The sequence below is a fragment of the Calliphora vicina genome, chromosome 3 (genome assembly GCF_958450345.1).
Source record: "Calliphora vicina chromosome 3, idCalVici1.1, whole genome shotgun sequence".
NCBI classification, from domain to species: Eukaryota; Metazoa; Arthropoda; class Insecta; order Diptera; family Calliphoridae; genus Calliphora; species Calliphora vicina.
In genome coordinates, this window is record NC_088782.1 from 105622026 (window position 1) to 105648306 (window position 26281).

Genomic DNA, 26281 nt, shown 5'->3' on the forward strand with positions numbered 1-26281 from the left:
GTGGAATATTGTGACACTAGGCCTAAAAGTTAAATGCTGAAAATTTGAGCCAAATCGGACAACGATTTCTGGACGCGCATCGATGTCAAAATTCAGATATATGCAAAATTTTTCTATTTATATGGAATAAATAGGTGAAACTCGTTAACTTGCTGCATTGTTTCCTAGAAATGTATAGATTTATTTATATTAATGAATATTACATTAAAAAATTTTCCTTTGGTTCAAAATGACCCAAAAACTGTATTATCGCCACAATTCGGAAAAAATGCATAAATTTTCAGGATTTGGAAAGATGTTTCTATTAAATAAATACTTTTGCAATTGAATGCAAAAGAATCGAAATGTGTGCGTAATTATCATTGTAATGAGATATAAATGACAAAATTTGATTAAAAAATTTTAAAGTTATTACAAATTCGCCAGACCATTAACGTGTCTCAGGCCACTTGAACAAGAAATTTAGGAAGAAAAATTAACATATTTCGAGAAAAATTAAAATAAAAGCTAATTGTTATTTAAAATATATCCATATTTACTTGTGTATTAGTTTTTGTCTTCGTACGATACCATTAACTTATTCGCAGAATATTTTTTTAACGGCTGCAGAAGGCTGTTTCGAATCTTCAAATTTTTAAAAATTTTGTTAAACAAATTTCAGAATTTTTTGATCATTTCATTGGGATTTATTGAGATTATAATAGGGAATAAAAATATGAAAAAATTATGTCAATACCTCTTACAGTTTTTCCGTACCTGCGATTTAAATTTTAGCGATTTTCAAGAAAAACTAATTTTTTGTCCATATGTTGGCGTAAAAACTATTCATGAAATTATTGTCCTGGTAATTTTAAATATGGTCTGAAAGTTTTATTAAAATCGGAAAACGTACACTGTATATACTTAGTTGGGTCTTAGATGAATATTTCTATTGTTGACGAAGAATAATATTAGACCTTGGGAGCATCGAAAATCCAAAAAGAGCAAAACATGGGCACTCCTAGGGTTTGTGAAAATAACTATAAAACAAACAGTAATATAACAGATAACAAAAATATCATTATTTAACCACTTCTTAGTAATGTACTGAAGAGTATGTTATTCAGTAATTTGCAAGTCATTGCCAAGTTTAGCTGGAATGTTTTTCTATATCTCATTGATAATATATTAGATCATCCACTAAAACTTATTTTTATTTTCTTTACAGGTAAATTTCCTAACATTATAAGAAGAAAACGCCCTAAGTAAATATTTAAGTAAGTTGTATTAAATTGTATATTATATTTGTAATTGTTAGTAATTGCAATGTGTTTATCCAAGTGTTAAAACAGAGCAGGAAAACTAAATTTAAAGAATTCCCAAATTCAATTTCATAAATGGTTCCATTACGATAACCCGAAGCGTGAGAGATCGTATGAGAAGTCCGGTCATCCAGCCATGCTCTGTTGAAATTTTAAACATGATTAATGCGAAAATTAAAACATGATTAATGCGACATGAACGGTCCTGCTTATATCGAGCAAATTTATATTTTTACATAAAATACAGAACATTGATTGAAAGTATCAAATGAGCTGCAGGAGTACGAGTACTTTGGTACTTTTGAATATTAAATAGTAACAAAAAGAGTATGATCCTATTAATTTTTCCATCTCTGACTTTGACTCATCCAGTTATTTGTAATATCGCTTTTGTAATTTATTTAACCAACTGTTTTAAGCCATTTCCTTATATTCCCTAACATCGAATTAATTGTCGTATACCCCTTGCTTCCATACTTCAAAGGAATTTATTTTTTAAGAGGAATGTTTCTGTTCTATTATTCTAACAAAACCTTTGTTAATCATAATTGTTAAGAAATGCACACGTTTCCTTATAAATAAATACATTTTTTTTAATAAAACACAAATATTTACACTCTCTTTACACAAAATAAAGGTTGCAAAACATAAAAAATTAAAACAAATTAATATTTTACGATAATTACAATAATAACAAATTTCCATTACTCTCAACGCCCTCAGTTAAATTTCAGTTCTAAGGTCTATTACAGTGTTTTTATTTTCTATATTATTTATATGTTGTTTTTTTTAATTTTATTTATAATTCCCAACACTCAATTGTTAGCCTATCGATAAAAAAAAATCGTTAAAATTGTTAGAAAAAAAACACAACAAATTTAAAAAAAGAAAATATAACAAAAAATAAATTGTTTTGATTTATTGAGAAGCCCAATACACAACCAAAAAAAAAATAAAAATAATAAAAAACGGAAATCAAACATCAAATATTGGTGATGATGATAACGTACAAGTGCCAAACCTGCCAACAAAATAATCAAACTCTGAAGGCTTTTATGTATAAAAAAAATACAATATAAAATTATTTGTTTTTTTCTTTTCGATTTTATTTTATACGAGTTTATTACAACAGCAGTATCAATGAGGGGAATCTATGGAAACATGTAGGGAAAAAGTGAATGTTTGCAGTTTATATAAATAGAAAGAAAATGGGTAACGATAGACTGGCAAACATACAGACATACATATGGGTATTCACTGATATAGACAAAACTCCCTGTTGACATGTTTACCTAGTTTTGGGTTTGAAGACACTGTTTCCAATTTTAGTAAAATTACTGTTCGATAAGACAAACTATTCATTTAATGTTTGTTATATTTTAATTTCTCATTGTCTTAATATTTGAGGCCAACAACTTTTTTTATTTTTTCATAAAAACGTAATCCGATTCCAACAGATTTTAATTGACAAACTTACGTTTGCTTTACTTTTCTTTCGAGATTGAGGTATAAATTGTATGTAAATTACTGCTCCAAATTTTAAATACCATACATCTAAGTTATAGTTACAGAAAGTTTTGTATTTGTTAACATTTTCGAAAACTAGACCTCCTTACCTTTCCAGTGCTATATAATATGTCATATTTTATTGTTTATTACATATTAAAATACTACTGCGCACATCACTCCTCTTGAAAAATCCTATTTTAGCTTTTTTAATGTTAACGATTACCTACTATGCGCTTCTCATTATTGCTTGTACTAACAGCTCTTACGTATTCCTCTTTGTTTTGTTGTTGTTTTTGTTATGGATCGTGGTTTTTCGTACTTTTTGGGTTATTGTTAGCATAAGTTGACATTTTAAATCAAAAATTCAAATAAATTAAATGAATTTTTTTTATACCCTTTACCTTTACGACCCTATAAAGTATATATATTCTGGATCCTTATAGATAGCGGAGTCGATTAATCCATATACGTCTGTCTGTTGAAATCAATTTTCTGAACATCCCAGATATCTTCGGGATCCAAAGCTTCAATAATTCTGTCACACATGCTTTCGAGAATTTTCCTATTTAAAATCAGCAAAATCGGTCCACAAATAGCTTAGATATGGAAAAAACCAGGACAACCTCGATTTTTGACCTATATCTGGATTACTAAGTCATTAATATAGACAATATGGATATCATAGATATTTCAAAGACCTTTGCAACGACAAAGTGGAAATAAATCTGTAACTTCTAAATGAATTGCCCGCTTTTAATAAAATTTCCCGCGGCTATAGAGGAGGTGTTGATAAGTTTAAGTTTTGAATTTGGACTAATAACACCAAGGGGGGGCCGAGCCAAAATGCCCCAAATTGGGGCACCTCGGGTATATCAAAAATTAAAAATGATGCCAAATTTTTGTTTGCAATCCGATTTGAAAGATTTATATATATATGGAATCGACTAGCCATATATTATCTCTTATAGTTTACGAGTTATACGCATTTGAAAAGTAAAATTTTATTTTATTTACCTACCTTGGTCTGGTTTTTTGCTAATAACGATCCAATTCTTTCCCGATTTTCTTGAAATATAATTTTTTGAATTAAAAAGACATGTATTAATAATATTATGAAAGAATTGTTTAAAAACATCTACTGAGTCAAAAGTTATGTGCATTCAAACTTAAAAAAAATAAAAAAGTCGTTTTTTCGCCATTTTTTTTCTAAAAAAGTATTTACATTAATTTTAAATTATACAGAAAATAAGAAAAAGATAAATAGTGTATTTATATTTTTCTGAAAGACAACATTTCGGGAAATATTCCAAAAGCAAAATAATATGAAAGTTCGTTTTATTACGTGGTCCAGAGCCTTCCGAAATAGACCTATTTTTATATAAATTTCAAATTTAGACAACATTTTCTCAAATCGCATAGCTGCTTTCAAAAAATTAAGACCTGTTTTGTATGTCCCAATATGTTCTTCAATATTGTGCAAAGGGATTTCATAGCCCCGAGCTTGGTGCCTTCAATAAATCAAAAAATCTAAAAAATCCCAATTTTGGGATTTTTGGAAATTTTTTTGAGAATTGTGGGATTGTCATTAACAATTCACAAATATCTTTTTCACTTTTGGATTTGGATCGAAAGTATCTATATAAGTGTAAAATTTCATTAAAAACGATTCATAAACAAAACTTTTATTTCATTTTAAAAATTAAAATTTTCCAAAAAAAATTAGCTATAATATTTTATTCCCATATTTTTGAAAAAAGTCTTCTATAATTTTTTTAATTCTTAAAAATTGTGTATATTTTTGAAAAGAGGACATAATTTCCTACATGTTGATATATAATATGTATATCTTTTCTTTTCCCGTAGCATAATTAATGGCTTTCAAATACATAACTCGCAGTAATTAGCCTTATCTTGTAGTTTTCTCCGATGTTTGGTAATGCAGTCGCCGGTTATGCAGTGCACTAAAATATATTACAAAACGGCAAGAATCTATAAATTTTCAGTTTGTTGTTGATTTGAAATCCATGAATTAGACTACGGGAAAAACTTAAACTTATCAACACCTCCTCTATAGCCACGGGAAATTTTATTAAAATCTGGTAATTCGTTTAGAAGTTACAGATTTATTTCCACTTTTTTTTCAGATCCCCCACTGTGCGACTTATATAAGACCATAGTAAGTTGGACCTACAATGGGTCAAAATCGGAAAAAAAATTTTGTAATCAAATTTTTTTTCTCCAAAAAAAAAAAATTTTAAAAACCCAAATTTTTTTTAAAAAATTTCAAAAATTTCAAAATAATTCAAAATTTTTTTTTTCAAAAAATGAACAAAACAACTTTGGGAAAAAAATAAATTTTGTTTACCTATAAATATTTTTAAAATTTGTATTTTGAGGTATAATTTGGTGAAGGGTATATAAGATTCGCCACAGCCGATTATAGCTCTCTTACTCGTTTTAAATAATTCGGTATCTCGCGAGCTATTAGATACATTGTTACGAAATTTCTCACGGTTGGATCTGAGACGTTTTTGAGATTATTAACAGTTGTTCAACTTTCTAGGGTTAATAATTAACAATTTTTAAAAAAAAATCTCCAAAAATCCATTTATGATTCCAATGAGCTGAAGTTTTAAATATAAATAGTCCTTGAGAAGATCTACATAAAATATCCTTACATGTGTAGGAAGATATATTAAGGTTTACTGAATTATATTTTTTAATTTTGCACAATCTTTTTATGGTTTTTATATATGGCGGGCCATCGGAGGGACGAGATTTATTTTTAAAAATTATCTGTATTGGCGATAAAATTCTAAACAAAATAAAAAAACTTGCTGACAGTTATCTCGTCATTATTTAAAGTTACACGCATCCAAAGTTGGAACTTGTTAAAAGGGACGTATTTTTTAAGTTTTTCCCAAAATTTGTAGAAAAAAATTTTCTTCACCACTATATAAAATGTATAAATGGTACGAAAAGACAACTTAATGTAAAAGCGTGTAAAGTAAAACTTGTCTCTCTTGAGCGGACCTAGTCCCCACCAGAACTATCCAAACTTGACCAAATTTTTTTAAAAAAAAATTAAGTTTGAGTAAAAAATTCTAGAAACACAAAGCATCTATCCCAGATAAAGCTCAATATTTGTATAACAATATATATTATTTAATTACATAAAACAATTTTTTACTATCACACTATAAATAACGTCACAGTAGGCACTTTTTTAAAAAAAACTCAGTTTTTGGAACTCATTTTCCCCGTTTTAGGAATTTCGGTATTTGAAAATAAAAAATGTCAAATCTTAAAATGCCATTGATTTAAAGGCATTCGGTTCTATATTGTTTCCAAATTTTGTTATGATATCTTTAACCTTTAAAATTTTACATTAATTCAAATTTTATATTTTTCTTCATGGAAAATCACCATTTTAAATTTTTTTTAGGTTTTAAGATAAATGACATCCAAAAAATTTATGAAATTATTTAATTTTACTAAAATAACAATCTTCAAGTCCTAGAGTTTTCACCAATATCAAATACTTATATATAGAGCTTACATATACTATTCTGCAGCTTAACAAACCTTGCTCCCTTTGAAAAATTTTAACGTTTTTTCATGTATTGCATTCGACAATTTTATCCAGAAATGAGCCTCATCACTGTCACACACGTCGTTGTCTACTGTGATTTACCTACAACGTCTAGGTCAATTAATTATACGAGTACAGGCCCAACACGTAAAGTTCCACAAGTTTTGGTCTGCAAAAAACCAAGTTCGTGTGAGCGATGCGTAATCGACTGTTTCGTCCGTCTGTTCGTCTTTCTGTCTGTTGAAAACACGATAGCGAGCAAACGAATAGCTGGCTGAAATTTTTGACAACTACTCTCTATTTATAAGGATTGTTTGGTGTGGAATATGGGCAATATTGGTTTATGATTTTATCTAGTCCCCATAAAAATGTCCCCCCGGAATACTGTTTAAGCAGTCATAAATATGCTGATTATGCTGCAATCCTGATCAAATTTTGCACGAATTAGTTGTAATTAATTCTTACTAGCTATGATCTTTTCCCATCTTTCTGACAACATATGGATTCCGAGGCAAAAGAACTGTTCATCTTTTGAGGTCAAGAACGAATCAAGCCAATTTCGGATACTCTGTTTCAAAGTGAAGCGTATCCCAGAAAGAGCGTTCTACATCGATCAAACCAAATATTAATTGGAAGGAGTAAGTTCTGGATTATAAAGCGGGTGAGGTAAAACTTCCCAACTACTTCATTCTAAATAGTTTTTAACAGGTTCCAAAGGGAAGCGTAGCTCAGAGAGAGAGTGTTCTCCAGCTATCGAAAATGGGCACAGTCTGGACTATAAAGCGGGTCAGGCAAAACTTCACAACCACATCATTCTAAATACATTTTACCAGGTATAGCAACATGTGGTCGAGCGTTGTCATGATGGAATATTACGGTGTCATGTCTGTTCGCATATTCTGGACGTTTTTCGACCAAGGCTGGCTTCAAATGAATCAGCATTCAGTACAGGTTCTCTGTGATGGTTTGGTCAGATTTCAGCAGCTCATAATAGATAGAACCCTTTTGGGCTCACAAAATACAGAGCATTTCCATAATTCCATGGATGTTTGGTTTTCGTGTAGATTCAGCTGGTTGGCCGGGCTTCACATACGATCTCTTACGCTTCGGATTATTGCAATGGATCCATTTTTCATAGCAAGTAATGATTCGGTGAAAAAAATTCATCATTTCGGACATGCAAAATTGTCTTTCAAGGTCTCTCGCCTTAATTTCGTATGGTACCCAATTTTGCTTGAGTAGCTGCCAATAATTTTGCAAGCTCTTGTTGAGTTTGACAACAATCTTCATGGATTAATGCCTCCAATTCTTGATCTTCAAACTTGTTTGGCTGGCGTGAGCGATTTTTGTCTTCTGTGTCAAAATCACCACTTCCGAACCGCATATCCTCACTTTGAAACTGATGGTGTGCTTCAATAAGTAAAGCAAAACTTCACGCATATGACGTTTTATTGGTACAAAATTCGAAATTTTCGAAGCAAAAAAAAATCTTGTTCTTTACACAATAATTTTCAGTAACTAAGTGAGAATAAATGACTGATATGTACCCTTCAAAATAACATATCTATATATAAAAAATGAAATAGTCCAAGTATGTAATGTCATCACGTGAGAACGGATGGAGCATTTTGGCTGATTTTTTTTTTATTCGATTCGAAATTTTCAGGAGATGGTTTGTAAAGAAAAAAAATTCCAGGTAAAACTCGGATATTTTTTATTTTTTTTGAGTTCAGTCAACTGTAATAGAAAAGCTCCCTAAAGTATGCAGTACAAATTTAGATATTTTATATGCAAATAAATAAGAATTGGCAGATGTATGTGGGTTGGAAACACTTCAAGAACTAACATTAGTAAACAGCTACCGGGCGAAGCCGGGCGGTCAACTAGTAAGTTATTAAAACCAAAAACCGCTTTCAAAAGATAGGTTAAAACAATATTAGTGGTAACTATAATTTAATACGCAAGTTTTTCATTTAACTTCAGGAAACAGTGTAACCATATTCTTCAGGGTAATTCTCTTTTATTTTTTTGTTCAACTGTAACACATTCTATTCACTTACGCCCCTCGTTATCTTTTACTGACAAATGTGTATCTATCGAGTTAATGGCAAATGTTTTGGTTGTTTTCATGATTACCATTGATTGTTACAATCTGAAAACGCTAGCTATACTATGTTTGATGTTTGTGTTTAAGCTTTGAAATTTATGGTTAATGAATTTCTGTGTGTTTGAAGATATTAGATACGATTATTGGTAGGTGAACAAAAAAGCTAATTAAAATGTCTATTTACCTTTGGCAAAGCAATAGATAGATAATCATTTAAATATTAAATAACACAGATGTAAATAGAAACAAACTCCCACGCTTCAAAAGATGTTATTAGTTATGCTAAAACCAAAAGGCTTTTAATGTATTTTTGGGGCAAAACAGTAGCAAGTGTTGTTAGGTTTGGTTATAGATTGACATTAATAGTTTGATTTTTTTATGGAGCTTATAACCATATTGTAATTTATTTGGTATATTTAATAATATTTCCATTTTGGCGCCATATTGTTTAAGAAGACAGGAAATTGATTTGGAATATTTCATTTCAATATATTTATGCATTAAAGTTTACTAAAATATGTTGTGGTATTTATTAATCTGCAATAGATTTATGAAATATTTCATTAATAACTAAGTTTTTTATTTATATTGTTTTATTTTTAATTAAACTTTATCGCTGTGAGTCTAATTTGTCTGGCGGCGGGCTGGCGTAGTATTTGGTCTGTCAAAAATGGATGAAATTATATAATAATGTTGGTCGAAATTTGTGATATCATAAATAACTTAAAACACTGAAGGTATATTCACAGTTTTATACAAGTTTAAGCAAATTTAAAGTCTACTTTTAGGCTGTGCTAAATTCTTACTATAAACAACTAAGCAATGCATACATTATTCGTATGCTTTGCTTAAATGCTCATACTATTTCCTTTCTATAAAATATATTTCGGATCTAAATTTGCCAATGACTAATATTTCAAGACCTTCAAATTTATTTTAAAGATTTTTCTAAAACTCTAACTTATTTTTTATTCATTTTATATGATATTTTTCTTAGACTGTGAATCATCTCTTTAAAATCTCCCAATTTTAATTACTATTTAAACACAAATTTATAATTTACTACCCGTATTTCTATTCTGTTGCTGTTTCTATATAATCTGACAGCTAGATTTATATAATTAACCGTGATTATCATTTAATTGGCGGTTTAGTAGTGTATTATAATAAAAACCAACATACATACATATAAAGAGAAATGTTTAAAACTTTAAACCCTCTATAATTAACATAAAATATAAAATGAATTTTTAACAAAATATTTATTCATAATACAAATAATAATTTCAGGTGAACGGCTATTGCAAATACTCTATTTGAAATGTTATAAAAGTTAACAAAATAAGGCATTGTTGTATTAATTTGAGTTAAGATTTTATAAAAGCGGAAATTAAAATTGAGATTATTTCAATAAACAATATAAGTAGAGTTATTTTTATGGGAATTTATGTGACTGATACTAAAATGTAAAATAAATTTGAACTAAAGTTTAAGGGTGATATGCTTGCAAAAAGGCTTAAAAGCAACAAACAAATCGTTAATAATTAAGTATTGGGTGCATGACTTAAAAATGCGGGATTTACAATAGATGGCGGATCTTTTGAAAGCGGCTTTTTAATACTTTATATGTCATTTTGAAGCATACATATTTGTCATTTATTCTCACTTAGTTATTGAACATTATAGTGCAAACAACAACCTTTTTTTGCTTCGAAAATGTAGAATTTTGTATTAACAAAGCGTCATATGCGGGAAGTTTTTCATTACTTCTTTAATATAAAAAATACTGTCGCTGAAGCTCATCGAATGCTAACTAAAGCTTGCGGTGAATGTATTCCATCGGTTTGTACATGCGAGAGTTAAAAAAACAAGTAACAGAGCTATATTCGGCTGTACCGAACCTCATATACCCTTCACCAAATTATACTTAAAAATATTTTTTTTAAATATTTTTATTTAAACAAAATAAAATTTTTTTTTTAAAAAAAATTATTTAAAATTTTTTTTTTCCAAATTGTTTTTTAAAAAAAGTTTTTTTAATTTTTTTTTTTTAGAGCTATATTCAGCTGTGCCGAATCTTATATACAATTCACCAAATTATACTTAAAAATATTTTTTTTTAAAATATTTTTAATGATCGCCCAGACCAATTAAAAAAACAAGTAACAGAGCTATATTCGGCTGTGCCGAACCTCATACACCCTTCACCAAATTATACTTAAAAATATTTTTATTTAAACAAAATAATTTTTTTTTTTTAAAAAAATGTTGTCGATTTTAAATTTTTTTTTCAAAATTGTTTTTTAAAAAAAGTTTTTTTAAATTTTTTTTAGAGCTATATTCGGCTGTGCCGAATCTTATATACCATTCACCAAATTATACTTAAGTTTTTTTAAATTTTTTTAATTTAAAAAAAAGAATTTATGAGAAAAAAAATTTTTTTGATGAAAAAAAAATTCGGGTTAAAAAATATTTTTCCCGATTTTGACCCATTGTAGGTCCAACTTACTATAGCCTTATATACATCGTTGCAATGGACTTTGAAATATTTATCATTAGATATCCATATTGATCAAAAATAGGCCAAATTTCGAGGTTTTCCCTGTTTTTTCCTAATATCTCAGCCATTTATGGGCCGGATTCTCGATATATTGATGTATCAATCATGTATGTAAGTTATTTGGAGGCTTCGGAAAGTTGACTTCAGCATACAGACGGACAGAAGGACATGGATATATCGACTTTGCTATCTATAACGATCCAGAATATGACAAACTTATATATACCCTTGCCACTCATGCCGAAGGATTTAAAAATTCGAAGCCCAAGAATTGGAGGCATTTTTCATGAATGTTGTTGTCAAACTTAACGAATAGAAGCCAAAAAATATTGATAAATGATTTTACATGTTCGAAATGTTGTTTAAACGCTATAAAAGAAAATAATTTTTGCACCGAGTAATTATTTGCATTGAAAAATGGATCTGCTACGAGGAGTAAGAGATCTTCGTGAAGACCAGCCAAATCGACACCATAGCTAAATATCCATAGCGCTAAGATAATGCTCTGTATTTGGTGGGACCAATAGATTCCTATTTATTATGAGCTGTTTAAATCTGGCCAGACCATCACAGGGACCTATACCGAATGCGACACCGTATGAAACCGTAATATTCCATAATGAGAACGCACATTTGGAAATAAAACTGGCATTTCTAAACGCCTGATCCGGTCGGGATAAAATATGACGTGAACAAATGCTCCAGGAGCGGCGCTACGGAGCTCAATGTAGGATACCTTCGTCAAGTAAAATGTTTAAACATGTGGCATATTTTTTGTTTCTCATCCGATTTCCAAGATTTTTATAGTATTGGAAAGCGCTGGGCAAGGCCTTGAACATGCTTGCGTGTCTTATAATTTCATTTCAAAATTGAAATTTTAAAATTTTTCCATACCTTGTTCTGTTTTTTAAAAATATAGGGCATACTTTTGGACCAAATGGACTCGACTTTTTTTTTGTTAGTTAGACAACTAAATTACCAATAAAAGATTTCAGTGCAATATCAATTAAACGATTTTCAATTCAAAAATTCCCCCAAAAAAAATAAAGATTTTTTCTGATTTTTAGGCGAAAAGGTGACTAAACTCTTTTTTTTTAAAAAAAACTTTATTTAAGGATATATGTATATGTTTTTGTGTAAGGTATCTTTACGGAGAACATTTTGGTATAAAACACATGTCCTATTATTCGAATATGTCTCCCCTACGCCCTTCGGAATTTGACCTATTTTTTTATCAAAATTTCAACTTTGGGCCATATGTTCTAAAACGGAAAGCAGAATTGGAAATCTTGATGTGTTCCCTATTTATCTCCAAAGTATTTTCCCATCCCCAAAGGAAATGTAAATCCTATAGGCAAAATTGTAAAAATAGCATTTTTGGTATTTTCGCTCCAATTTTTAGGAATTGCGGGATTCCCTTTGACCTTTTGACAAGTTTTTTTACACTTTGATATTTAGAATGACAAATTGAAAAAAATCATTGAAAATTTCATTGAGTTTTGTTAATAAATAAAGATTATATTACATATTTATTGGGTTTCTAAAACTAAAAATTGTATCAAAATTTTAATAGAATTGAAATTACTTGGAACAATTTGATTCACATTTATTTCGAACTAATTTTTTTAATTTTTGGTCTTACAAAAAAAAGTTTCAAGTCAATATCTCAATTAGATTCAAAAATATGCAAAAATATTGCACTTTGAAAGAAAGGCAAAGGTTATAAAGATGGGTAAAGATCATAGACAACAATGGCCAACACTTTAAATAAATTTATATGGTACAATGTTTCAAAATAGAAGCTAAAAATTTAAAAAAAATAACGTATTTTTAGGTCAACCCAATAAATCATTAATAACTTTGTAAATACTTCGATTCTGGAGAAACTAAGCTCAATCACTAATAGGATTACTCTTATTTTATATCAGAAATCGATTTTTAAAAAACTCAAATATTTTACATCGTTAATGACTTTGTAAATACTGCGATTTTAGAGAAAATAAGCTCAACAGAATTTTAGTATAAAACAAGTAAGAAAGTATGATCGGTCAAGCCCGAACATATAATACCCTACACTAAGTAAAAGAGCAAAAATATTTCTTGTTTTAAAATTTCAATAATTTATATTTTTGAGTGATTTTCGGAAGTGGGCCTTATATGGGGGCTATGACCAATTATGAACCGATCACCATGAAATTAGGTCGTGTGATTTATGGCTATATGAAAGTTATTTATCTTGAATTTTGTGTGTATACCAACATTTTTAAGCGATTTAAGCACGTTAAAGTGATTTTCGGAAGCGGGTCTACATGGGAGCTATGACTAATTATGGACCGATCGTAACAAAATTTGGTGACATGAATTTTGTATATATAAAACTTATTTGGAGCGAAATTTGTGTAGATACATATATAAATTAAACATTTATGACCGATAAAGTCCAATTTCGGGAGGACATTTGTATGGGGGCTTGGTGAAATAATGGATCGATTTCAGCCAGTTTCAATAGGCTTCGTCCTTGGGCCGTACCAAATTTTATCGAAATATCTTCAAAATTGCGACCTGTACTCTGTGCACAAGGTTTACATGGACAGCCAGCCAACCAACCAACCAGCCAGCCAGCCAGACGGACATTGTTTAATCGACTCAGAAAGTGATTCTAAGTCGATCGGTATAATTTAATATTTTTGGGCGTTACACACATCTGCACAAACGCATAATACCCTCCCCACTATGGTGCTGTAGGGTATAATTAACGGAAAACAATAAATACTGTTTAAAATTACATCTTTCCTGTAGATAAACATTAATAAATTGCTAGTAAATACAAAACTCTAAATTAGAAACTATTTTAAAATGTCTTCTAGAATGTGCAAAATAAACCCAGACCATTTTTTGTTTTATTTGCTGAAAAATTATTCAGCCAAATCGAGATTTTCCTATAACACAAACACTGCAAAATGCTTATTTACAGTAAAAAATTTCGTAAAAGCTTTAGCTAAGACAAAGCCAGCATTTCAATATTTATGCAGCGTGTTCCCGAGTCTTTCTGAGGCTAAATTAAAAGAAGGGATATTTGTGGGTCCTCAAATAAGAAAAATTTTGGATGATACCAAATTTGAGTGTATATTAACCGATGTTGAAAAGGCATTCTTTTAAACTTGTTGTTCAAGAATTTTTGGGGAATAAGAAAAGTCTAAATTACAGAGATATTATTGCGAATTTATTACATAATTTTGAACTGATGGGTGTAAATATGTCCCTCAAAATTCACTTTTTACATTCTCATGTGGATTTCTTTCCGGAAAACCTCGGACACATGAGTGACGAACATGGAGAGCGTTTCCATCAAGATTTGAAGTATTTCGAGAGGAATTATCAAGGTTTTTGGGATCAGAATATGCTAGGAGACTACTGTTGGAGTGTCGTGAGGGAGACAAATGAAAATAATTATAAAATGAGAACTAAAAGACTTCACTATTAATTTTTTTGTCCCAATTTAATGTACATTTTTATATGTTTCGTTTTTAATAAATATCTCAAAAGTTTGACGTCCAGAATTTTTTTTAAATATTTTTTCCGAAGTTAGATGACCTAAATACACAAATCCCCATATGTTTCAATTCATGAGCAAAAACCTTGTAAACTAGTGTAATTGTTAATATTAATTTAATCAATAAGTGTTTACTAAAAATTTCCCATTTATGGAAATCATTTAAAACAAATATTGTTAAATCTTTTTACTAAAAATTTTCTTTTTTTTTTCTTTGCAGGTAAGATCTGAAATAAAACAAGTAAGAAAGTATGGTCGGTCAAGCCCGACCATATAATACCCTACACTAAGTAAAAGAGCAAAAAAAATTTTTCTTTAAAATTTCATTAATTTATATTTTTGAGTGATTTTTGGAAGTGGGCCTTATATGGGAGCTTTGACCAATTATGGACCGATCACCATAAAATTAGGTTGTGTGATTTATGTCTATATTAAAGTTAACTATGTTGAATTTTATGTGTTTACCAACATTTTTAAGCGATTTATGCACGTTAAAGTGATTTTCGGAAGCGGGTCTATATGGGAGCTATGACTAATTATGGACCGATCGTAACAAAATTTGGGGACATGAATTTTGTATATATAAAACTTATTTGGAGCGAAATTTGTGTAGATACATAGATAAATTCAACATTTATGACCGATAAAGTCCAATTTCGAGGGGACATTTGTATGGGGGCTAGGTGAAATAATGGACCGATTTCAGCCAGTTTCAATAGGCTTGGTCCTTGGGCCGAAAAAGTAATATGTACCAAATTTGATCGAAATATCTTCAAAATTGCGACCTGTACTCTGCGCACAAGGTTTACATGGACAGCCAGCCAGCCAGCCAGCCAACCAGACGGACGGACGGACGGACGGACGGACGGACATCGTTTAATCGACTCAGAAAGTGATTCTAAGTCGATCGGTATACTTTAAGGTGGGTGTTAGACTAATATTTTTGGGCGTTACAAACATCTGCACAAACGCATAATACCCTCCCCACTATGGTGGTGTAGGGTATAATGAATGAATTTACCAGAAAACAGGTTATTACAAAAAAATTAATTCCATTTAAAAGCCAAACAAATTTATGGTTTCATTTGCCTACAATTAAATATTTTACACATTTTAATTACATTTACTTCCAATATTATAATTTTCCATTTTATTTGTTTGTTAATTTTTATATATTTAACCATAATTTTGTTTCTTTTTTTTACGATATCTTTCCTGTTAATTATACTTTGGTTAATGTTTCTTAATTTTAACCCTCACGAAAACAACACAAACGTGCCAATTTCTACCAACAAAAAGTTCAAAGACTTGGTTGGTTAAAAGGAAAAAAAAAACAAAACAACAGCCAGTAGAAAATAATCTTGATTTTTATTCTTTCAATTAATGTTAAACAACGTGTAAAACATTTCATGAAATTATATTAAATTACAGGAAATTATGGTTTTAATTTAACAATAAAAATATATAAAAATATATTTTGACAAAGACAAAAAAAAAACTGAAACTGAAAACAATTAAACGGAATCATAAAATAATGACGCCCATGTCATTGTTGAAATCATTAAATCGAAATTGGTTAAATGGAATAGCCAACGAATGTTTGTGATTTCAAAAAATGAGAGACAAATGTTGAAAATAGATAATTTATTTTTTTACAGTCAATTTACTGAAAAGTCATGAAGTGTGGTTAATAAACGAGATAAAGTTAATTTGGAGATTTAATGATTTTGCCATAGTTTTTTTCTAAACAAACCTATAAATTTGAATAGGCTTTTATTTCAACGAGGGTCAAGCTAGAATTATTTAAGAAAACTAATGAAATAATATATTATTTTGGAACACAAACTTAAAACTTTATTTAAAACTTTCCTTTCTTAATAATGGAGGCATGAATTTCGGCCGATATTAAATGTATTTTGCCCATATACATATTAACTTTAGTGCTAAAATTCATTTCCGGTGTTATAGGCGGAAAGTAATCAGGATTCATGGCAAAATGGGCCACAGTATAATTGACATTCTATGAAAAAAAAAACAAATTCTTCTTAAAAAAAACTCTTGAAATGAAATTCAAATTCAAACTTACCGCCATAAAGGGACAACTTTTGGGAAAATTACCACCATATCTCAATTTCTTTAAAATAGCCGACACCACCGGATTGCTGGACTTAAACGTAGACAATTTACAGCCATCCACCTTAAGTTTCATAACCTCCACATCTGCTTTGCCCACTTGTATCATATGCACCCGGAAATCAATTAACAGCTTTGTTATATTCTTTCTATACATAACATAGCCACTTATATAGTTGCCTTGATTCCTTGGCAACTGCACTATGGGACATTCATATCCTATCACATATTCAGCATTCGTTACGGAACAATTCGATTTGTTAAATATTATATCGAAATTTCTCTAAAAATATTTAATCTTTTATTATCACTTTAACTATTTTTTCAATTTCTATTTACCGCTGCCTGCAGTGTTTTTATAAGGCACATTACTAAAACCAGATTTTTTAATAAAATTTTCCACATTTTGAAAACTTTTCCATTTTCAGTGTGACGTTTGCTGTTGTATCGAGACTTTTGTTTTTTAACAGTAGCTTTTCCAGTGTCTGATAGTTTTATTTATGTATGCAGCTTGATATTTCTAGTAATTGTTTTATAATTACTTTATTCTAGACATCTGCATATAATCAGAAATATTTAATACTTTGCACGAGTTAATATGTCCTAAATAGTGTTATGTTGCCACATATTTATATTTTCCAGAGAATGAATTGTAATAGAGCCATGTTTTAAATGGGTTTAGGTCTCGGCTAAGCTAAACAAAAGTTAAATGTTGCAATAAGTTCTTAAACAAAACAGAAAACTTTTCCATTATGTTAACTGATCGATGTAGTTTTACTCATATATAAAAATAAATAAATTCCAATAAATTTTTTGTCATTATACCCTACACCACCATGGTGGAGAGTATATATTGGGTTAGTGCTGATATTCGTAACGTGGACAAATATTGTCCAACAACCACCTTAAAGTATACCAATCTGCTCAGGATCACCTTCTGAGTTGATTAAGCGTTGTCCGTCGTAATTAAACTATAGATTGCTATTTCAAAGATAATTTTACAAAATTTGGCACAAAATATTCTAGTGTTCCAAGGACAAAGTTTGGTATTCAATACAAATAAGTTATATATATACAAAAGTGATGTCACCAAATGTTTTAACGTTCGCTCCATAACTACTCATATCTCCTATATAAGGCCCACTTCCGAAAATCATTTTAACAATTTTTTTAATAAAATTCAACACAAATAAGTTTTATATATACAGAAGATATCCCAGATATCTTCTGTATATATGGAGAAAAACTGCCTTTCCGGTTTTTCGTTTTGTGATCCTCTATCCTTTTTAAAGGACTTCAAAATTTCAAAGAAGTACTTTTTTCAAAAAATATTTAAAAATTCTTCTGCTGATCCAACAATGCCAAGTGTGATGTCAAAAGAACAAGAATAGTTGTAAAATATTTTTTATTATCTTCATTTTATTCTGTCAGGATCAAGAGATGTCAAAAATGTCCTTTAAAATATTTATCATTTAATATCCTTTAAGCTTGTTAAAATCCTTTTAAAACAAGTAAGGAAGTATGGTCGGTCAAGCCCAAACGGTCATCGCACAGCCCAAACGGCTGGAGCTAGAATCACGAAATTTTAACTTCCTCCCTCCCCAAAACGATCCGATAAGAAGGGATTTTTGGAAATTCGAACGTTTAGGGGGTAAAAAAGGGCAAAAACGGGTAAATTCGGTAACCTTATATCTTCAAAACTAATAAAGATACAAAAAAACTTAAAATAGCATGTTAGTCCATTTAAAAAAAAAGCTGACAGGTGTTTCGTACTTTTTGGAAATTCGAAACATTTAGGGGAGAAAACGGGTAAAAACTGTATTTTGGTACTTTTTTTGCACCCCATGTATCTTTTAAACCAATAAACATAGAAACAAATTTTAAATCGTATTCTTTAAATAATAAAAAATAAAAAATATAAGTTTGGTACTTTTTGGAAATTCGAAACCTTAAGGGATAAAAATTGTGTTTATTTTTGGTACTTTTTCATAAAATATTTTTTTCTATAATTTGACATAGACATACGAATATTTTATTATGAGCTCCCACCACGACAGAAATTTATTTGAATTAAATTTTACCAAAGCAATGGGGATAAAAAAGGTACCAAAAAGGGGATAAAATCGGGAAAATACTTTTTATTGAAATTATTAAGCCAATTTTGATAATTTTTTAACATTGGTTCTGGATTCGTACAAAAATTAACTAACAGGGTGTTATTTGGAACTCGAATGCCAAGGTGTATATTGGGCCAAATCCGGGTAAACAGTTTGGTACTTTTTTTAAAACTTATTTTTTCTTGGGCACATTAACACAGATTTTAATATTTTGAGACATGTCTGTAGCATAAACAATTTTAACAAAATGGAATATTTTTAAAGTTCGAACTTGATTGTTTCAAGGAAGAAAACGGAAATTGGTACTTTTCTCTTAATGGTACTTTTTTTAATATTTTAAATTATTTCACTTATCGACATTAAAGTTAGCTGATATGTATCTGAGTGAAGTTTGTGTTAGGAATAGGGTACAATATTTAGGTACCAAAATGTGAGAACTGAACTATAGGTACTTTTTTATTCATCTAATGGTACTTTTTGAATTTTATATGACAATGGTCTTAGAAACATGAAATTAAGCATATATGGTCCTAAGTGAGTGTGAATTTTAGGGGTAGACTTTTTGGTACTTTTTCTTTAATTGAATGGTACTTTTTGTAATTTCTTCACCAATGAACCTAGAAACATGAAATAAAGCTTACATGGGCCAGAGTTGGTGGGCATCTACAAGTGAATGCTTTTTGGTACTTTTTCTATATTATAATGGTACTTTTTGAATTTTCTATAATAATGGACCTAGAAATATGTAATTAAGCGTATATGGTCCTATGTGAGTAAAAATTCAAGCCGATACTTCATGGTACTTTTTCTTTATTATAATGGTACTTTTTTTTAATTTTGTATAACAATGGACATAGAAACATGAAATTAAGCATACTCGGTCCTAAGTCAGTGAGAATTGTAGAGGAGACTTTTTGGTACTTTTTCTTTATTCGAATGGTACTTTTTGTAATTTCTTCACCAATTAACCTAAAACCATGAAATTAAGCTTATATGGGAGTGAGTGGGAAACCACAAGTGGGGGCTTTTTGATACTTTTTATATATTCTAATGTTACTTTTTGAATTTTCTGCTATAATGGACATAGTAATATGAAATTAGGCGTCTATGGTCCCAAGTGAGTGAAAATTCAAGGCCATACTTCTTGGTACTTTTTCTCATAGGTACTTTTTTGAATTTACTATAATAACGGACCTAGAATTTTATAGAAACAAAATTAGTTGATAATATAGGATAGGCTATAAAAATTTAAAATTCAAACTTGACGGGTTATGGTTTGAGTGGTTTGTTTATTGCAATGGTACTTTTTGAAAATTTTATAATAATAAACCTAAAAATTTAAAATTAGGCACACATGATTCTGAATGAATTTGAATTCACAAAAGGTGACTTTAGTGGTAACTTTCTCTTGCATTTTCTATAATAATGGAGAAATATGAAATTAGACATTTACAATCAGATTCACAAAGGGAGACTTAATAGTACGATTTCACTCTTCTAATTGGGGTGGCGAAGAGCACCGGGTCAGCTAGTAATTTATATTTTTGAGTGATTTCCGGAAGTGGGCCTTATATGGGGGCTATGACCAATTATGGACCGATCACCATGAAATTAGGTCGTGTGAGTTATGTCTATATTAAAGTTAACTATGTTGAATTTTGTGTGTTTACCAACATTTTTAAGCGATTTATGCACGTTAAAGTGATTTTCGGAAGCGGGTCTATATGGGAGCTATGACCAATTATGGACCGATCGTAACAAAATTTGGTGGCATGAATTTTGTGTATATAAAACTTATTTGGAGCGGAATTTGTGCAGATACATATATAAATTAAACATTTATGACCGATAAAGTCCAATTTCGGGAGGACATTTGTATGGGGGCTAGGTGAAATAGTGGACCGATTTTAGCCAGTTTCAATAGGCTTGGTTCTTGAGCCGAAAAAATAATATGTACCAAGATTTACATGGACATCCAGCCAGCCAGCCGACCAGACGGACGGACGGACATCGCTTAATCGACTCAGAAAGTGATTCTAAGTCGATCGGTATACTTTAAGGTGGGTGTTAGACTAATATTTTTGGGCGTTACAAACATCTGCACAAACGCATAATACCCTCCCCACTATGGTGGTGTAGGGTATAATGATTTTCATAATCGAGTAATATTTTTTTTTTTAAATAATTCGATAAAATGGCTAGTATTTGGTTAAATTTTAATCGATACAATGTAAATCAAATTATCAACCAATTCATTAATTTTTATATGATTATTCGAAAATTTCTATTTATATAATCGATTAAATTTTGCCTTACAATATTAATAAAATAATCCATAAAATTTTATTCATATGATTAATTAAATTTTAATCTTAACAATTTTATTCGAATACTGTATTAAATTTTAGTCGTAAACATTTTATTCGAATTGTCAATTATATTTAAATATTTGATTTTAAGATTTAGTTTTCTTAATTTTTTTTATTTAATTTATAAGTTTTTCCGCGATTAAATATTTTTTGAATAATCAAGTAAATTTAAATCAATAAAATATTAAATATACATTTAATTAAATTTTATTCAAATATCAATTAGTTTTGTTTTAAACGATTAATATCTACTCGAATATTTTATAAATATTTTTAAGAAAGAATTTTAAAAATTTCTTTCTCTAAATAAATATAATTTCAATAAATTAATTGATCAAATATTAATAAAATAATTTGAGAATTTATTACAGAATAATGAATAAAATTTTAGTGGAATAATCGATCAAATTGAAATCGAAAAACTTTAATAAAATAATCTATTAGTTTTTAGCCGAATATAGATTCATTATTTTTAAATAATTCAATTTAATTGAAGAATTAAGTAAATTCTAGTTTAATTTTAAAATTTTAATTCTCTAAATTTGTTTAAATTTTATTAAATTTTTTTATCGAATATCAAAAGCTTCTATTTTAAAAATCTATTAGTTTTTAAAAGAAAAATATTAAAGTTTTAATAGTAAATATTTTAGTCGAGAAATTAATATATTTTACGAATTAATTTTAATATTAATCTAAACAATATTAATCAAGTAATCAAATTAATTTTACTTGAATTGATTTATTCTTTTTGAAAAAAATTATAAATCTTTATTAGAATAATCGATTAAAATCGAAAAAATTGTATTCGAATAATCGATTAATTTTTAAAAGTAAAAAGTTCATTAATTTTGAATAAAATAATCGATTACATTTTATTAGCATAATCAATTTAATCGATTGTAATACAAAAACACTTAACTACAAGACGGCATTTAGATCTATTATTCGATAAGTACAAACATAGATATAAACGAGTTTCAGCGATCAATTTTTTCAACATTTCATTTGAAAACAAGCCATCCCGATTGTTTATTAGATAATTCTGTATTAACGTTCAAAAATCTCTTTTTTGACGACCAAATGTTTACGAAATTTCTGATATAAATAAAGAAGACAATGACCATAATCGAAGCAAGTGAAACAAATCACATGATTTTATTTTGTATTTTCAAGAGTTATTTAAAAAAAATTATTTAAAACTCTATATACAAAACGCAGCTATTATATTATTGAGGTGACAAATATTCTTTGACTAGATCAAATAGTTACCACACACTTTATTTTACTTCTTCCATATCCATATCAACCATATTCAAATATTTATAACTTTGAATGCTAATTTTTCAATTTAGATTTTCTCTTCATAATTCTAGCTGCTATATTACAATATATTATATGCTTTTTATTAATAAACAAATTGATTTTGGTAGTGAAATTCATTTCCGGTGTATAGCCTGGAAAATAATCTGGATTCAAAGCAAAGTGGGCCATAGAGTAGGTGAAATTCTGTAATGAAATGAAAACATTTGCAAATAACTATTCATTGCAATTAAACAGTTTCTACTTACTGCTGTTAGAGGACAATTACTTGGAAAGTTATCTCCCTTGATTAGATTCTTAAAAATCGCTGCTACCATGGGATTTTTACTCTGAAAGCTGCTCAATTTACAGGCATCAGTGCGAAATTTCAAAAAATCTACATTTTTATGTTTATTTGGTTGCGGAACACTGATGGTAAAATCCATTATAATACCACTGATATTCTGTTTGGGCATGAAGAGCACCTGCAAATAGTTGCCACGATTTTTAGGCATCTCCTTAATGGGACACACAAACAAACTCATCCAGGTGACATCCATAATGGTGCAATTCGCTTTGGTCCAGCGTATATCAAATGAACGCTTTAATTGTAGCAACATTAAATGTTTGATTTCCTTCCTACCTTAAAATTAAACTTACCGATGATTTGGTATCCTTGAATTGGTGATAAATAACGCATATTACTAGTAAATAGGTTTTGGAATTCATTGTTAGTTTTCTGTTTGCTGATGATGTTTTTGCTTTATTTGTTTAATTTAAAATATGGTTTTGTAAAATTGTTTAATTTAGATTATGCTCATTTACTGATTTTGGGTTGAAAATTGATTTTTAATTGTTCGATTAAGTCAATTAGTTCAAATTAAACACATGTAATAATTGTTCATAGTCATTTACGTATTAGTTTATATGCATTGAAAGTGTTTGCTAGACGCAGTTTAAACTCAGGCAGGTTAATATTGTTTTAATATGGCTACTGGTTAACAGATGGCAGTATTCAAATTAAATTGTTTAACATATTATTCGAATAATAACTAAATTCCGTAAATAAATTCAAATTTTATTCTAATAATTTATAATTATTGTTCGATTAGTGGATAAATACTTCAATATAATTCTTAAATAATATAGTTGATAAAATGAGAATCAAATAATCGATTAAATTTTACTCGAATAAATAATATTATTCGACATTGATATTTAAAAAAACAAATTTAAAATTTAATCGGGAAAAATTTATCCGAATTTTATTCGAATATTGAATATTATTTGATATTGATATTTGGAAAAATCAATTTAAAATAAATACATTTGAATCGTAAAAATGTTATGCGAATTATCGATCGAAATCTAATTTATTTAATTCTCCAAATCAATTTAATTTTTAATCGGATACTACAATATTCAATAATGTTAATAAATTGATTTAATTTTACTCAAATTCGAACGAAAAAATAATTAAATTTTAATCGTAAAATTGTTTTCGAATAATCGATTAAACAATCAATTTTATTCGATAATTTAATTTAATTCTTAAACAAATTATTTGTTTTTCCAATAATCTTTAAAATTTTAATCGAATAGATTTTTTTATAAATACTTTAGCGTTATTCGACTGATTGTCTTAAAAATCTATTAATTTGTATACGAAAAATTAATAAAAATTGTATCTTAAAAATTTTATTCGAATAATCGATTATATTCCAAATTTTTTAGAATAATCAATATAATGCTCTAAATCAATTTATTTTCCTTTTAATAATCTATAAAATTTGAATCGATTAATTTTTATTCGAATAATCAATAAAGTCGTATAATCGTCAAAGCAACATTTATTCCATATACAATTTACTTTTTCTTTATAACACTAGCCATCAGCTGGACAGCCAACAAATGTGTCTTATCCGTAAACATACTAAATTTGATAGAAAAATTCATTTCCGGAGTATAGCCTGGAAAATAGTCGGGATTTAAAGATAAATTCTCCACATTATAGGTGTTATTCTGAGAAACAAAATTAAAATAATTTTAAAAGTAAATCATTAAAAAAAAAACAAGAAACCTACCGCTTTTAAAGGACAACTGCTGGGAAAATTGGCCGACTGATATAACTGCTTAAACAAAGCAGTGATGACCGGATTTGTCGACTGATATTTGGACATGCTACAGCCATCCGAACGAAATTTAATCAAATCCATATCCTTATTACGTCTGCCCGGCATTGAGACCCTAAAATCCAATAAAACTCTCTCAATATCCTGGCTAAATTGGACATGAGCTGAAACATAATTGCCACGATTGCGGGGGTATTCGTGAATTGAACAATTAAAGAAACCAAAGTGGGGTTTTGAGAGGGCCGAACAGGTGGCACGACGCCAGCGTATATCAAAATTACGCTAAAGGGGAATGAAGGATATTACATATTTGATAATTATGTATAAAAACTTACCAGTGAGTGGATATATTTATAATTTAAAGTTATTAGTGTAATGATTACAAAATATTTCAATAAAGTCATTATAAATGTCTGCTAAATATTGAATTTTTTGTTTATTTTATAATTTAGCTTTAGTTTTAGGTGCTTTATTTGAGATATTTGAAAGGCAATTGAATTATAATTGTCATTTGTTTTTCAATTTATGACCAGAGTTAGAATTTTGCAAATAGTTTTATAATTACAGACACATTTGCAAGTTATTTTTTTATATGTATTTGAATAGGTTTTACAAAATAGGTTTTAATTGGTTTCAATATTTTAAACACATGATTTAGGCTTTTTACTTTCTGTAGCCTTCACCATGAGTTGTAGTTTATTGTTGCATTTGTGCTTTCTACAAATTTCATTTACGATTTCATAAAGTCTTTATAATCTCTATTCTTTAGATATCGATGTCAACATAACGATGCCCCTTTGATCATTTGTCTGTAGAAATCAATCAAGAGACAAACGGTCAAACGGGCAATGATATATTGATTATGATATCTACAGGATACGAAACATTTTTACATTATGGAGCCTCAAATGTCCCTAAATAACGAATGGTTATAAAGACGAAAACATTTAAATATAACGGACATGATCCCGTTTAGATTGCTATTGAAAATCGCCCTATAAATGGCTGAGGTAGGACAAGAGAATAATAGTCAAAAAATAAACCAAATCGGTCCATAAATGGCCTATATGTAAGTGAATATATTTCCATATTTTTTTCGAAAAACTAAAATCAATAAAATTCCAATTTTGTTTACAAAAACGATTTTCTGATAAATATGATTCACCTAAAACTTATTTTCAACCGTTATAACCAAAATATTGCTCTTGATAGTTTTCCGATCTTGTGAATATGATCATTAACATTTCCGCTCTCTCTCTCTCTGTATCTCTCTTTTGATTAACATTTCCACTCTCTGTCTCTCTCTCTTTTGATTAAATTTTTAATATGAAATTTGGAACAGCTCTCAATTTGTCGTATCTAAATTGAGACTTGTTCAAAATTTCGTATTAAAACAAGTAAGAAAGTTTGGTCGGTCAAGCCCGAGCATATAATATCCTTTTCTTTTAAAATTTCAATAATTTATATTTTTGAGTGATTTTCGGAAGTGGGCCTTTATGGGGGCTATGACCAATTATGGACCGATCACCATAAAATTAGGTCGTGTGATTTATGTCTCTATGAAAGTTTACTATGTTGAATTTTGTATGTTTACCAACATTTTTAAGCG

At 28.9% G+C, this 26281-nt stretch overlaps 2 protein-coding genes across 2 annotated transcripts in view; one reads left to right on the forward strand and one right to left on the reverse strand.

Moving 5' to 3' along the window:
• LOC135955227 (uncharacterized) overlaps positions 1–26281 on the forward strand; it is a 518015-nt gene that overhangs the window by 106052 nt on the left and 385682 nt on the right. The gene's annotated exons all lie outside the window — the stretch shown is intronic.
• Positions 16466–23269, reverse strand: LOC135953801 (uncharacterized). The gene is made up of 4 exons (XM_065503807.1): positions 23201–23269; positions 22810–23142; positions 16709–17038; positions 16466–16642 (listed from the first exon to the last, which is right to left on the reverse strand). Exons 1-4 carry the CDS (start codon positions 23267–23269, stop codon positions 16481–16483), a joined length of 894 nt encoding a protein of 297 aa, XP_065359879.1. The 3' UTR covers positions 16466–16480.

What these genes read in the sequence shown, in the direction of transcription:
- LOC135953801 (XM_065503807.1), bottom strand. Translation starts at nt 23,269, where the DNA reads ATGAATTCCAAAACCTATTTACTAGTAATATGCGTTATTTATCACCAA. An exon ending in TCAAGGATACCAAATCATCG is followed by an intron (nt 23,143 to 23,200) that starts GTAAGTTTAATT and finishes CTACAATTAAAG; the next exon opens with CGTTCATTTGATATACGCTG. An exon ending in AAAGTTGTCCCTTTATGGCG is followed by an intron (nt 16,643 to 16,708) that starts GTAAGTTTGAAT and finishes TTTTTTTCATAG; the next exon opens with AATGTCAATTATACTGTGGC.